At 43.1% G+C, this 15658-nt stretch overlaps 1 protein-coding gene across 1 annotated transcript; it reads left to right on the top strand.

Moving 5' to 3' along the window:
• The first annotated feature begins 890 nt into the window (after positions 1–890).
• On the top strand, positions 891–14243 carry ADAMTS4 (ADAM metallopeptidase with thrombospondin type 1 motif 4). The gene is made up of 9 exons (XM_075331185.1): positions 891–2020; positions 9105–9443; positions 9648–9780; positions 9885–10055; positions 10164–10450; positions 10534–10720; positions 10839–11014; positions 11281–11456; positions 11685–14243. The coding sequence occupies exons 1-9, from the start codon at positions 1376–1378 to the stop codon at positions 12118–12120; spliced, it is 2550 nt and encodes an 849-aa protein (XP_075187300.1). The 5' UTR covers positions 891–1375; the 3' UTR covers positions 12121–14243.
• The last annotated feature ends 1415 nt before the right edge of the window (positions 14244–15658 follow it).

Below are 15658 nucleotides of genomic sequence, written 5' to 3'. Positions count from 1 at the left end.
TTGTTTTCGGTAACACGCCATGAAGACATTGTTATGGGTTTGGGTTGTTTATATCAAGGAAAAGGCTCATGAGTGAGGTAAAATGGACAAATTTAGAGATTTATGAAGCGCAGGACACAAGGTCATGAAAGGTCACATAATAATGGTGGTCATTAAGGTCATATTACGGCACAATTGCCCAAAAATTGAAAGATAGTGATGTCCCATGACACACATCTCGAAACTTGTTAAGCATCTAGAATAGTTAGCTAAAAACGCCAGAACAAAATATTGTAAAATTATCCGCTATTGATAAATATGACAGAACTGGAAGTTAGACAAAAGCTCCGGGTGCCACGTTTTTCGTGTCAGCAGTTGGCATCACTAGAGTCATTAGGGATCTTCAGGAACGTCAATGCCATGCTGCCGTCTATACCAAGCAATCTAGTTATGGAAAAGAAGACAAAAAAGATAAATAATCCAAAAATACAATAAAAGCTCCACCGGAGAGACAGGCGGGTGAGGCTCAGTAGAACTAAGCTGGGAACGAGCAATACAGACATACATTAAAACAGCTGTGTCAGAAGTTGGAAGCGAGACTCAATCGTTCTCCACAGCCTTCTGAACTTGGAGGGCTGGATCATTGCTCGCTTAACTCTTTCCAACCTTAAGAACTTTTATTCAGGGGTCTTTCTTTATCTGGGTGGGGGATTAATTAGTAGGGGAGGGAGCAAGATATTAATCATCATTTATGAACAAAATTTAAAAAAAAACTATCCCCAGAGTTTGAGCTTCATCAATTTTTGATTAGAGAGAGGAAACAAACAAAAAAAAGTTCCAGCCAATCTGGGCTCAGCGGAGACAGCTGTTAAATACAGCCCGCTGCTAAATGATCAGTCAGTTCACAGAACAAGAGGGGAAAGGAAGGAACGAGCAGCGAGGAGCACAGCCAAGACGCTTTTACAACAGAACGCCAACTTTTTTTTTTGCTTTTTGGGCAAAGAAAATTAATTCCTGGGTTCTGATCTTATCAGTTTAATTCCATTACTGGATTTCATTTTTTTTTTTTTTTGCTTTTTTTTATATCTTTGCAAAGAAGTTTGAGGTGGAACAAAATCAGCAAAACTTGAATTTCTAAGAAAAGGAAATTATTAGCAGAAAAAAAAAAAAAACGCCCAGAATTGACTCCAAGGATGGAAAGATGGACTTTCTCCCAATGAAATAAGCTTTGGAGAACACTTCACAGGGTACAGAGTCATCTTCTTTACTTCAGGACTCATTTCAGGTTCATCATTTTTGGTGCACTTTTTTTTGTAAGTTCGTTGGATTTTAAGTCAATTGATTGATATTTTTTTTAGCAACTTAAGTTTACATTTTGTAGGTTCTCAGGGTGACGATGAAGATGTCCTCCTTCATGGTCATGTTCTGCCTCAGTGTTGTTACTGCTGCTTGGGTACATGTGGTTCTTGCTCTTGGAGAGAGACCTCTAGCCGGTTACAAGGAGGAAATTGTGTTTCCGGAAAGACTAAACTCAAGCTTCCGCCAGGAGCAGCCAGGCTGGTCTGGAAATGGTATCGAGGTATCCTCGGAAAGTCACCTCAATTTCCGATTTCGTGCTTTCGGTGAAGAATTGGTTCTAGATTTGGAGCGAGATCCCAGCTTTCTCTCAGAGGACTTGACAGTACAGTACGTTGGCAGAAATGGACAGTCAGATGCCAATGGTCTTTCCGAATCTGGCAGTTACTTTACCGGTACTGTAAATCATGACCCGGAATCTATCGCGGCGGTGAATTATAATGGAGCATCTCTCTTGGGAGTTCTCCAGTTCAGAGGGACAGAATACCACATCCAACCAATGGAAGGTGGAGGACAAAACAGCGCTGAGGGAGTTGGAGCACACATCATACGGAGGAAGGTGCCTGAGAAAGGCAATGTACCGATGTGCAACGTTGGTTCTCAAGTGTCCATGAGCATGCCAGGAGAACCTGTTGGCAACAATCACTCAGGGAAACACAGGACACCCTCATCAAAGAGATCAAAGGTAAGATCATGACATTTGTCACATATATTATATACATATGGTATGAGTCTGGGCAATTATCAATAGAGTTTAATGGCTTGGAAGGCAAAATGTTGGAGTTGTCACCTGAAAGACGACATCCACCATAGCCTTAGTCAGTGGGCTGGTCGTGATGGGTCTACGTTCTTCAATATTCTTGCCAGACGACATCCACCATAGCCTTAGTCAGTGGGTTGGTCGTGATGGGTCTATGTTCTTCAATATTCTGGAATAAACCTGAAATGACCTTGGCTTTTGACCCCCATCCCTGTCTTGTAGATCAATTATCTTGCCCTTAGATGGGTTGGTGTATCCATAGACCTCACATACCCTAGAAGACTATGCCAGTAAATTTGTCAGCAAATATTTTGAATGTGGGAGGGAACGGGAGATTATGCCAAATCCTAGTTGGATTAGAACCCATCATAGGAGTGATGCCAGGTGGCTGTGCCAACCACTGCCTCGGTCATCAATGTGGTCATCATACAGCAACTGATCATCTGCAGCTTGCCAGCAGTGGACCTCGTAAAAGGGTGAAGAGCGTCATGCATGATGTTCAGAGCAGGCAAAGTTTATCTTTTATAGGCAGAAGTTGTACATAAAGGGTAAGGAGAAAATGTAAATGGTAATAATACTCATCTATGTGAATACAACAAAGGCTAAAAAGTAGGTTGGAAATCTTAAGGAACATAGTTGATGGTATGTCATAGACCTTCACATATTTGTGTGTACACAAGGGGTCACTGCCCTATGGTGAAGAAGGGGGCATCATGCAATAAATGTATACATGGAGACTCAGGAAGGTCAATCCTTGAAAACGTATAGAGAGCTCAATGTCAGTCAGCTCCTAAAAAGCCGGATAAATATTCGGTATTTTATCACAACCTATTGAGAAGTCACACGATTGGTGGTACAAACTTTACGAGGGGCGGGGAGACACTTGTTAAAAAATCTACATCAATATTTAATCAGAACGAAAAAAAAAATTAAGTATGAGGAGCAACTGCTGAAGAGGAGCTGAAGATGTAATCCTATTATGTAGACATTACGATGTGATGATGGGAAGTTATAAGGTCTCCATGATATTCTCGGTAACTAAAGATAAGGAAGGGGCTGAGAGATAACAGCAGTATAGACTTTGAGCTTTCGTCATTTCTGCTTTGGGTATTAGAAGGATAAGTAACTTATCTGATGCGGATTATAAATAGGCTCCTTTCTGCTCCTTGTCCCGACCTGTTCCACATTCCTCTTAAAGTTCCAGGAATCATTTGCTTTGAGCCTCATTCATGAGCCCATCAATATTCTATACACCGGCCCTGACGTGGGGTTGCCGGACATTTGACATATTCCGTCACACTTTGCTTAGCACTTGGATTGTTGCCCCTTTTCTTTCGCAGCCTGTGTGGTGGGGGTCCAGTCCCACGGCAAACATCATCAGCTTGTACAGGTGTACAGAGACGCTGAATGGGAACGTGTCCGGAGATGAGAGGTTCAGGCTGAGATGTTTGATGAGAGGAACCCGACCGTAGAATGAGACCCAACAATCTGGAAGATGATTTATCAGGATATGTCAGCGAGCGCTGCTCTGATCTCCAGATGACTGTGTACATACACGACGGAGCACAATGACTAGAAAGTGACAGCGAATCAAAACCGCTAGAAGTGATGACAAATATATACACAGAGTATTCCAAGTAATGAGCTGTATACACTGCATTCATGGAGGAATACTCATAAATATTACCATCCATGGGAGGCAGTATTATTGTAGTTATATTCTTGTACATAGGGGGCAGTATTATAGTAGCTATATTCTTGTACATAGGAGGCAGTATTATAGTAGTTATATTCTTGTACATAGGGGGCAGTATTATAGTGGTTATATTCTTGTACATAGGAGCAGTATTATAGTAGTTATATTATTGTACATAGGGGCAGTATTATACTAGTTATATTCTTGTATATAGGAGCAGTATTATAGTAGGTATATTCTTGTACATAGGGGCAGTATTATAGTAGGTATATTCTAGTACATAGGGGCAGTATTATAGTAGGTATATTCTTGTACATAGGAGCAGTATTATAGTAGTTATATTCTTGTACATAGGGGGCAGTATTATAGTAGTTATATTCTTGTATATAGGAGCAGTATTATAGTAGTTATATTCTTGTACATAGGAGCAGTATTATAGTAGTTATATTCTTGTACATAGGAGCAGTATTATAGTAGTTATATTCTTGAATATAAGGGCAGTATTATAGCAGTTATATTCTTGTACATAGGGGCAGTATTATAGTAGTTATATTCTTGTACATAGGAGCAGTATTATAGTAGTTATATTCTTGTACATAGGGGGCAGTATTATAGTAGTTATATTCTTGTACATAGGGGCAGTATTATAGTAGTTATATTCTTGTACATAGGGGGCAGTATTATAGTAGTTATATTCTTGTATATAGGGGGCAGTATTATAGTAGTTATATTCTTGAATATATGGGCAGTATTATAGTAGTTATATTCTTGTACATAGGGGGCAGTATTATAGTAGTTATATTCTTATACATAGGGGCAGTATTATAGCAGTTATATTCTTGTACATAGGAGCAGTATTATAGTAGTTATATTCTTGTATATAGAAGCAGTATTATAGCAGTTATATTCTTGTATATAGGGGGCAGTATTATAGTAGTTATATTCTTGTACATAGGGGGCAGTATTATAGTAGTTATATTCTTGTGTATAGGGGCAGTATTATAGTAGTTATATTCTTGTATATAGAAGCAGTATTATAGTAGTTATATTCTTGTACATAGGAGCAGTATTATAGTAGTTATATTCTTGTATATAGAAGCAGTATTATAGTAGTTATATTCTTGTACATAGGGGGCAGTATTATACTAGTTATATTCTTGTACATATGGGGCAGTATTATAGTAGTTATATTCTTGTACATAGGGGCAGTATTATAGTAGTTATATTCTTGTATATAGAAGCAGTATTATAGTAGTTATATTCTTGTATATAGGGGGCAGTATTATACTAGTTATATTCTTGTACATAGGGGGCAGTATTATAGTAGTTATATTCTTGTACATATGGGGCAGTATTATAGTAGTTATATTCTTGTACATAGGCGCAGTATTATAATAGTTATATTCTTGTATATAGGGGGCAGTATTATAGTAGTTATATTCTTGCACATATGGGGCAGTATTATAGTAGTTATATTCTTGTACATAGGGGCAGTATTATAGTAGCTATATTCTTGTACATAGGGGGCAGTATTATAGTAGTTATATTCTTGTACATATGGGGCAGTATTATAGTAGTTATATTCTTGTACATGGGGGCAGTATTATGGTAGTTATATTCTTGTACATAGAGGGCAGTATTGCAGTAGTTATATTCTTGTACATAGGGGCAGTATTATAGTAGTCATATTCTTGTACATAGGGGGCAGTATTATACTAGTTATATTCTTGTACATAGGGGCAGTATTATAGTAGTTATATTCTTGTACATAGGGGCAGTATTATAGTAGTTATATTCTTGTACATAGGGGCAGTATTATAGTAGTTATATTCTTGTATATAGGGGCAGTATTATACTAGTTATATTCTTGTACATAGGGGGCAGTATTATACTATATTCTTGTACATAGGGGGCAGTATTATACTATATTCTTGTACATAGGGGGCAGTATTACAGTAGTTATATTCCTGTACATAGGGGGCAGTATTATAGTAGTTATATTCTTGTATATAGGGGGCAGTATTATACTAGTTATATTCTTGTACATAGGGGGAAGTATTATACTATATTCTTGTACATAGGGGGCAGTATTACAGTAGTTATATTCTTGTACATAGGGGCAGTATTATAGTAGTCATATTCTTGTACATAGGGGGCAGTATTACAGTAGTTATATTCTTGTACATAGGGGGCAGTATTATAGTAGTTATATTCTTGTACATAGGGGGCAGTATTATAGTAGTTATATTCTTGTACATAGGGGCAGCATTATAGTAGTTATATTCTTGTACATAGGGGGCAGTATTATAGTAGTTATATTCTTGTACATAGGGTGCAGTATTATAGTAGTTATATTCTTGTATATAGGGGCAGTATTATAGCAGTTATATTCTTGTACATAGGAGCAGTATTATAGTAGATATATTGTACATAGGGAGCAGTATTATAGCAGTTATATTCTCATGTACATAGAGGGTAGTATGATACATTATTAATACATTACTTGGCTGGGGCAGGCAGTGACTACAGGTGGGAGAATATGGAACTACAAGCAAATCTCTTACAATTTAGCCTCAGCCTGACATAACTTGTCAGTTCTATATCTGAGGGTTTGGATTCGAGACCAAATGTTTTCTCTCTATAAAGGTTGGAGATTTTTGGAGTAAGAAATATGGGTGCCTCCTGGGGTAGCTGATGCAGACGGAAGGACAGCAGTTGACAGCCCACTCGTGGAAGGAAGGAAGGAATCGGTCAATAAATAAGGCTCTTAACCCGAGTCATTGAAGTCTCCCACTGACTTCTGTCTGGGCCTATTGTGGGGGCCGATAGATGGAAAACTGACATGTTCACGTCTCCAGCTTTGAGGAGTCTCTGGTTGTCTGGGTATGAGCCAAGGAATGTAAGGTTACGTTGGTTAATGCCTTTACCACAAACCTATTTTTCCTACAATCATCCGTTTTCCAGCAAGACTATACCAAGACGTTTTTTCCATCTTAACCCAGATATATGAGCAAAAAAGGAAAAACCTTATTATAGACTCATACGTTCCAAGAGGGATTTTCCCTGCTCTGATACTGTCTACTGTCTCCCTGATGGGAGTTGTAGTTCCCGAATAGCTTAAGAGCCACAGGGTGTTGGGGCAAATTCATCATCTACACCAGTGTTGTTCTACCTGTGGACCTCCCGTTATGCCCTGACATTCGCATGATCAGGTGGTGGTGGGAGAGGTAGCGTGGGAAACACTCCTTTAGGTAGGTGGTCCACCACTTGGCCATCAGAGGGCACCTCTCGGGACCTTGTAGACATGCCTCTAAGATCACAGCTGCCCTGGTTTTCCAGACATGTAATATTTGCTGACTATCACCTCTACTCTCGCGCCTGACACAAGTACAGCTAAGTCGGGCCCCGCCTTTAGCCGCCATGACATCGGATACCCGACCAATGTTGTACTTTGTTGGTCGTCTCCCAATAATCTGACATTATGAAGGAGAACTCTCGGCTCTAGCGGAGCAATTCCAAAAAATACATGCGATGAGGCCAAGTTACCCATGTCCTTCCCGGTTCTGCTAACTCCTTCCTGCCTGCTTCAAATCAGACCCACTTCCTTAGCTGATCCTTATTGTTTGCCGAGTAGAGGTCATCTAGGATCTTTCTTTGATCCCTAGAGATCTTTATGCCCTATTCTCCTATAGAGCATGGAGACAAGTCTGCGTAACGTGTAGAAAAAGTCTCTTCTATGGCAGTTAGTAAGTGCCTTGTATAGTAGAAAAAACAAGCATGAAGGGGCAGAGAGCTATACTGGTGACAGAGCATGTATCATGGTGGTCCACCAAACAAGCAACCCAGACAACAGAGGGGTATATGTTATGTGTTGGCAGGTACGGCATACTACGGGCTTTGTGGCATGGCGGAATGGTGGTAGACCTTTTTCTTGTACTGGCACAACACTATAGCGTGGAGATTTGCCAGCCATCACTCACCATGGGGTCCAAACACGAGGGTCCGATGTATGATTGCTTACTCAGTCAACCTATACCCCCCCGCCCTGACGAGGAATGAATGAATGTTTTCTTTGTACATTTTGAAGGAAGGGGTAGAGTTCCCGTACAATGCTCAATAGGTGAACATCATCCAGGGCCAATGACCCAGAAAATCCTGTGATGAGCGACAATGCCGCGTAAATGGGATAAGGAGCCTTCGAGGAAATGAAAGGGAGTCGGAGAGGAAATAAGTCCCTACGAGCCTTTTGTCTGGGTAACTGTACCGTATCGATAAGATCTCCAGCTCGGCCACTCAAGGCCTCATTCACCGTCTTCTACATTTTCTCAGACTATGCTGTATCTTGGCTGTAACTTGAAAAGAGCCGTCCTGATCATTCTAGGTAATGGCCACATCAGAGAACGTATCCTTCCAAGAAATATAAATCCAAGCTGAGTGACATGAAACACAGCAGAGATTTGGAGGGGGATTCCAGGAGGACCAGTACGTCCCGTACCCATCAGCTGTCCTCCATCCCACACATTACGCAGTGTTTACGTAACACGTGGCGAAGACATTTCGAGATTTGCGCAAGCCTTGTAAAGACACGAATATAAGCAGCCGGTATTTCCAGGAAGCTGTCATCGTAAAAAAATATATATAACACTGGAGGATGGATTGGTATTAGGAGATCCCGGCTCACTAATATTTGGGTGACATCCGACGTTGAGCGTAGACGATGACTTATACAATATCGCAAAGACAGCAGAAAAGCGTCAGTGGTGATGTCAGCCTTATGCATGAAGCTGTAAGGGCCAGGCGTAAATATGAGGCCCCTGCCCCCTCTCCTACAAGTTCTTGGGATTAAGGCCTTTCTACAGTCATAACTCATGTGCTCTCTGTGTTCCCATTATCTGCTCTCCAAATATCTGTCTATTCTCCAAGTCTTCTAGTAACCCTTGCCTTTCTGCGACGGCACAGGGGAGGCCAAGACAAGGTTTTGAAGTCTTCTAAGGAGGGTTTGACTACAAATGTAATATCTTATTGGAAGCTCAGTCATATTCCATGTGTAGGACTACTTGTGTGGCATTCATGTCAGTGACATATCTGTCCATTCTCCAAATCTCCTTGTAACCCTTGCCAGGCCAAGACAAGGTTTCTTGAGTTAAAGGGGATGATGTTTTCAAAGGGAATTTCACCTATAGGAGATCAATCATGGCCAAACCCTGTGTAATCCATATTAGTTGTCACTCAGAAATAGAATATACATTCTAAGAGGGTGGACATTGCTTTCGTAACATATGTACTTTATTAATTGCTTCTTTTTTTCTGTAGCGTTTTGCATCTGTCCCTCGCTACGTGGAGACCCTGGTGGTTGCAGACGAGACGATGGCAACTTTCCATGGCGCAGGCCTGAAGCGGTACCTCCTGACAGTCATGGCAGCCGCAGCCAAATTCTTCCGCCACCCAAGTTTGAAGAACCCAGTTAACGTAGTGGTGACGCGGCTGGTAGTCATAGGCCGGGCCGACAAGTCTAACAACTACGGTGGACTGAAGATGACTACCAATGCTGCCGAGATGCTAAGGAACTTCTGCGAGTGGCAGAAAGGTCTGAACAAGCCCAATGACTCCGACTCTGAACACTTTGACACAGCCATACTCTTTACCAGACAGGTAAGTTGCCAATAGGACTTATACTCCGGTCACATCTTGAGCTGCAGTTACAGTTTTATTGGTTGCCACGCTGGAGTATTAGTCTCATCCACACGTGGTCAGAAGAGGGCAGCAGTGAGAACTTATAAAAACTGTTAACGTAGCTCTGCAGAACAATGAATTAAGCTCTGGATGCGAAATAATGAATCAATGCAATGTTAACAGAACCTCTGTGGACTGTCCACCTGCGACACGCTGGGGATGGCCGATGTCGGGACGGTCTGTGATCCATCACGCAGCTGCTCCATTGTGGAAGATGACGGCTTGCAGTCTGCATTTACCGCGGCACATGAGCTTGGTAAGTTTACGAAGGTCAATCACTGACTACGTTGCTGCCAAATCTTATCTTAGCTGACGATTTCCCAGAGTTCATGGTAAAGTTTTGACTCTTATCGACCACAGGACACGTGTTCAACATGCTTCACGACAATTCCAAACCGTGCGTCGATCTCAACCGCCCAGCAAGCAATACCAGACACATGATGGCTCCAGTCATGTCCTACGTAGACCCCGAGGAGCTGTGGTCACCTTGCAGTGCCAAGTTCATCACCGACTTTTTGGACAATGGCAATGGTAAGTATAACAGCTCAAACGTCATCTACACCATAGTGGCGTTAATGGAAATTTATGGCACCAATCTCATTACAATGGCTGAGAAAGCTCTGCTTCTTTACCTTCCAGGCCATTGTCTTTTGGACAAGCCCCATGCTCCACTTCGACTACCAGTTCCATTCCCCGGTAACGACTATGACTCGGATCGTCAGTGCCAGCTGACTTTTGGACCAGATTCTCGTCATTGTCCCAACCTGCACACTCCCTGCTCATCTCTGTGGTGCACAGGCAGGATAGATGGCCACTTTATGTGCCAAACTAAGCATTTTCCATGGGCGGATGGCACCCAATGTGGAGTGGGCAAAACCTGCATGAATGGCAAATGTATCAATCGGGTGGAGATGAAAGCTTTTAACGTAAGTACTCCTAGTGACTGTATATAACGAGAACAGCAACATCAAAGTATAAAATTTAATATTTGCTGTTCTTCTTCTGGCAGACTCCAGTAAATGGTGGCTGGGGCTCCTGGGGTCAATACGGAGAATGCTCCAGGACATGTGGGGGTGGAGTGCAGTTTTCTCACCGTGAGTGCAACAAGCCCATTCCACGAAATGGGGGTAAATACTGTGAGGGGAAAAGGACGCAATATCGATCCTGTAATACCCAGGAGTGCCCCACTGGCAACGGTGAGTAAAACCTGACCTACGAGCCAACATTTTGTAAAGTATCCGGATGGACTGATGTAGATGGTGTCGAATGTGAATCAATGATAGAAAGGTGACCAATATTCTCTTAATATTGCAGCTCTGACCTACAGAGAGCAGCAGTGTGCCACCTACAACCACAGAGTTGACCTCTTCAAGGGGTTCCCGGCCCCCATGGACTGGGTACCACGTTATAATGGAATTGCAGAAAAAGATCAGTGTAAACTCACCTGCCAGTCCAGACCTTTGGGATACTACTATGTGCTAGAGCCAAGAGTAAGTATCCAGTTCAATGTTTATTCTAGTATTTTTCAGTCACCGGAAGAGTTGCGTTCACAATTCTGCATAGTTTACGTGAGATCCAAATAAAGCAGATCAAGGATCCAGAAAAAAAATGACGATCAATCTTGAAGGCTTAGAGTTTGCAGCAATGTAGAACAGTAGATTCAACTCTTACATGACTGGCGTATACGACAATGTCATAAAAAAATAGTTTTTACTAAATTTCTAAGCCTTAATCCTAGCCTGTTTTTCTTCTACAGGTGGCAGATGGTACTCCATGTTCTCCTGAGTCCAACTCGGTTTGCGTTCAGGGGCGATGTGTCCATGCCGGATGTGATCGAGTCATTGGTTCCAAAAAGAAATTTGACAAGTGCATGGTGTGCGGAGGAAACAATTCTGCTTGTACCAAAACGTATGGCTCCTTTACAAAACCCCGGTAAGAATTTACTTATACGGTCTTGTTTACTCTTAGATAATTTTGTCAGGGCCACATAGGTTTCAGTAGGTCACTGCTTGGTCACCGACTTCTTCAAAGCTTAACATGATGCCCTCCAGGCTTTCATTCATGGTTCTGGGAAAGCTTCCAAGACATACCCCGCAAGAACTGTAAATGTAATCATATTGGTTGTTATCCAATATCTAAGAAATGCTTCTTTTTTTTAAGGTATGGATACAACGACGTGGTTACCATCCCGGCTGGAGCAACCAACATCCTGATCCGTCAGAACAGCGGGTCATCCTCCACCAGTGACGGAGTTTACTTGGCTTTGAAACGTCAGGACGGGACTTACAGTCTCAATGGTAATTACAACTTGGTGCCATCTGAACTAGATGTCAACGTTGGAGGAGGTATGACCTTACGATACAACGGAGCCATCAAATCCACTGAGACTATCATAGGACGTGGACCCCTGAAAGAGTCCTTGACCATTCAAGCTTTGGTCGTAAGTGACCAAAGAGCCCCACGTCTAAAGTACACCTTCTTTGTCCCCAAACCGGTCACACGTGCAACTCAACCAAAGAAACCTGTAGAAGATTGGATGAAACGAAGAGCGCAAATACTCGAAATCCTGAAGAGGACAAGAAACAGCCGAAAATAGGCAACACTTAAAAGTGAAACAAACAAAAAAACAAAAAAAACACTTACTTTTACCTTTTTATATTAGGCTGGAAATGAAGGTTTTATGAAGTCTTCGATTCGGATACAAAAACCTTGTTCCGGGTCCACATTTAAGGCAACTTCTGCCATATTGGCTCACACAGCATGTAATCATCCAAAGACTTGTAATGGGTGATCAGCATTACAGACGCCTCACAACGGAAATCTCAGAAGAGCCTTAGAGACTCTTATACAGAAATAAACCAGTTATGATGGCTGGTCCACTACTGGTGGCTTCTTCCAAAACGTCTTCCTTTTGACCTTCAACTTTGCTCTGGACATTTCTTTGCAGAACAAAAATTGAAAGGGAACAAACCAATTCTCGAGGGATTTGAAAGACTTATCAATAAACTCTTCGATATCTGGTTCTGAGGAGTTGATTCCTCATGGAGGACTGAGAAGTAGGGTCTGGAAACCTGAAATTATTTAATATGAACATTAAATATATAGGATAAAATAGGTCGATACCAAAACCTTTAAAGCAAAGCCCTGAGAGCGCTACTAGCTATTCACTAAAGAAGGGCATGGGGCTGAGGAATAATGGTAGGTTGATGAAAGGTGATATTTTGAGAAACCTGAAAGGTGCCTAGTCATAGATACTTGAGAAGGATTGCTGATGTCGGAAACGTTTTACCTTCTCATCGGGTGTTTTGATAGAATTGGAAGCTTTGCTACTGTAAAGTCCCACCTCACGAGGTCTACCATACAACACGAGGGCCCCACCTCACAAGGTCTACCAAAAACCATGGGGTCCCCACTTGAAAAGGCCTACATACAACATAGTTGCCTCACCTCATGAGGTCTACCATATAATATGGGAGCCTCACCCATGGTGCTTCTCCCATACAATGTCTATTAGATTATAGATTGTCTCTTCAGACATCGGAGGTGCTGCAGACTGTTTCTATCCCACAATCCCAGCATGACTTAATGTAATGTAATCAAGACTAAAGTTGGATACAAGTGAATCCTGTTTCTTGGGACATAATGGTGCTAACATTACCAAAATACAGTATGTAGCTAGAAAGTTCTGAGTTAACATAAGGGCACACAACTTGGCCAAAAGTCTATAAAATGGGTGTCTCCAACAAGGAACGACCAAAGGCTCCCTACGGCTCTCGGTACAGTCCGGCCTGTTGTGCACACATCCTATTCTATTTATGTATTTATTCTTTTATATTAGCCAAATATGGTACAGGGCGCCCGGAAAACTGCAAAACATTGATATTATGGTTACAGGTCCAACCAACAGCTCTCGAAATCCAACATAAAGTTAGTTATCCCCAACTAGACATATGTATTGGACAGCCACACCAATAGAAAGACATATGATCCCACTTACCACCCCCTCCTCAGCTGAAGCCTATAGATGGTCCATATGGTCCCATCAGAAGAGTCATACCGCCTGAGCCACCAGCAGATGGGATATTCCCACAATTAAGGCTATAGAGATGATCTCTAGGACTCATGACAAGAGAGCCCGCCACCGCCACCACCTTCCCGAGCTTTCTGTGCAGCAGATGCTGTGCCACATGTCTTAGCTTAGTGACCCACAATGCTTTGCACTGTAAACTGGAGACAGATCCACCAGCCAGACACTGGTTATAATTAATATGAGATAATCACACTTCAATGGCGGTGCGGCTGGTGTCATGTGACCACACAAAACGACGCACTGAGACAACGCGGTGCCGTCATGTATGGTAGCATATGGAAAAGCCAGATCTAGTAAACATAACATAAACCTTGATCCAAAGCATAAAATTACTGAAAGCATAACCAGAAGCAACCTCCACCGTAGAGCAGGACACTACTAATGCGTTGAGCGCCACTCCCATGCCGCACATGATCAGACACCACCCTCCTATCAAGGGCAACCGCCGTCTGCCCACGCGGTGCGGTCTGCAGCCTCAGATCTCAGGGTCTCAGGTCTTGGAAGGGTCAGACCAATCCTCATATTGTGATTTAGCGATGATGGTTTCATATAATTGTCCTTTTTTTTTCTATTGTTAAAATGCACAAAATTATTTAATATCTATTTATATAAAATAAGAACGATCCGCATTTTGTTGTGTCTGTATTGTGTGTGATGTATGGCATGGATGGATTTGTGAGCGTTCGTTACACTGCGAGCCCTCTCCATCATGTTATAACTGAGGCAAGTCCAGGAGCGTGCACCGGACATCCCCAGACACAATAATGGCGCCCATTATGGCACCGTAGGGTCTCATCCTAAAAGTGTAGGGAGTTACTCTCACCGGCCAAAGTGTGAAGGGTCGCTGTGGAAGTAATGAGTGTTGCTGTCACTGATTCTACATAAACCCGTAACATCCTGCACATCCCCAGCATGGCGAGAGCCCCTCGTAGCGTCAGACACGAGTAGAGATGAGTGAACCCGAGGCCCGGTGTTCAGATAGATCCGAACTTCCACGGGTTCAGTCATCTCTACAAATGAGCAGTTGCATGAGCGGCCGGCAGAGAACGGTCAAAAGGAGAAGGGCTTTGGAGAATGGTCAGGACGGGGTTGGCTACAAAGAATTATAAGGGTGGAGCGGCCTGCAGAGAACGGTGTGGGTGGGCTATAGAGAACAGACATGGTAGAGTGGCCTGCAGAGAACGGTGTGGGTGGGGTGGGCTATAGAGAACAGACATGGTAGAGTGGCCTGCAGAGAACGGTGTGGGTGGGGTGGTCCATAGAGAACAGACATAGAGTGGCCTGCAGAGAACGGTGTGGGTGGGGTGGGTTATAGAGAACAGACATGGTAGAGTGGCCTGCAGAGAACGGTGTGGGTGGGGTGGGTTATAGAGAACAGACATGGTAGAGTGGCCTGCAGAGAACGGTGTGGGTGGGGTGGGTTATAGAGAACAGACATGGTAGAGTGGCCTGCAGAGAACGGTGTGGGTGGGGTGGGTTATAGAGAACAGACATGGTAGAGTGGCCTGCAGAGAACGGTGTGGGTGGGGTGGGTTATAGAGAACAGACATGGTAGAGTGGCCTGCAGAGAACGGTGTGGGTGGGGTGGGTTATAGAGAACAGACATGGTAGAGTGGCCTGCAGAGAACGGTGTGGGTGGGGTGGGTTATAGAGAACAGACATGGTAGAGTGGCCTGCAGAGAACGGTGTGGGTGGGGTGGGCTATAGAGAACAGACATGGTAGAGTGGCCTGCAGAGAACGGTGTGGGTGGGGTGGTCCATAGAGAACAGACATAGAGTGGCCTGCAGAGAACGGTGTGGGTGGGGTGGGTTATAGAGAACAGACATGGTAGAGTGGCCTGCAGAGAACGGTGTGGGTGGGGTGGGTTATAGAGAACAGACATGGTAGAGTGGCCTGCAGAGAATGGTGTGGGTGGGGTGGGTTATAGAGAACAGACATGGTAGAGTGGCCTGCAGAGAACGGTGTGGGTGGGGTGGGTTATAGAGAACAGACATGGTAGAGTGGCCTGCAGAGAACGGTGTGGGTGGGGTGGGTTATAGAGAA

This window comes from Anomaloglossus baeobatrachus, chromosome 12 (assembly GCF_048569485.1).
Source record: "Anomaloglossus baeobatrachus isolate aAnoBae1 chromosome 12, aAnoBae1.hap1, whole genome shotgun sequence".
In the NCBI taxonomy this organism is placed as follows: Eukaryota; Metazoa; Chordata; class Amphibia; order Anura; family Aromobatidae; genus Anomaloglossus; species Anomaloglossus baeobatrachus.
This window is presented reverse-complemented; position numbering and strand designations above follow the sequence as displayed.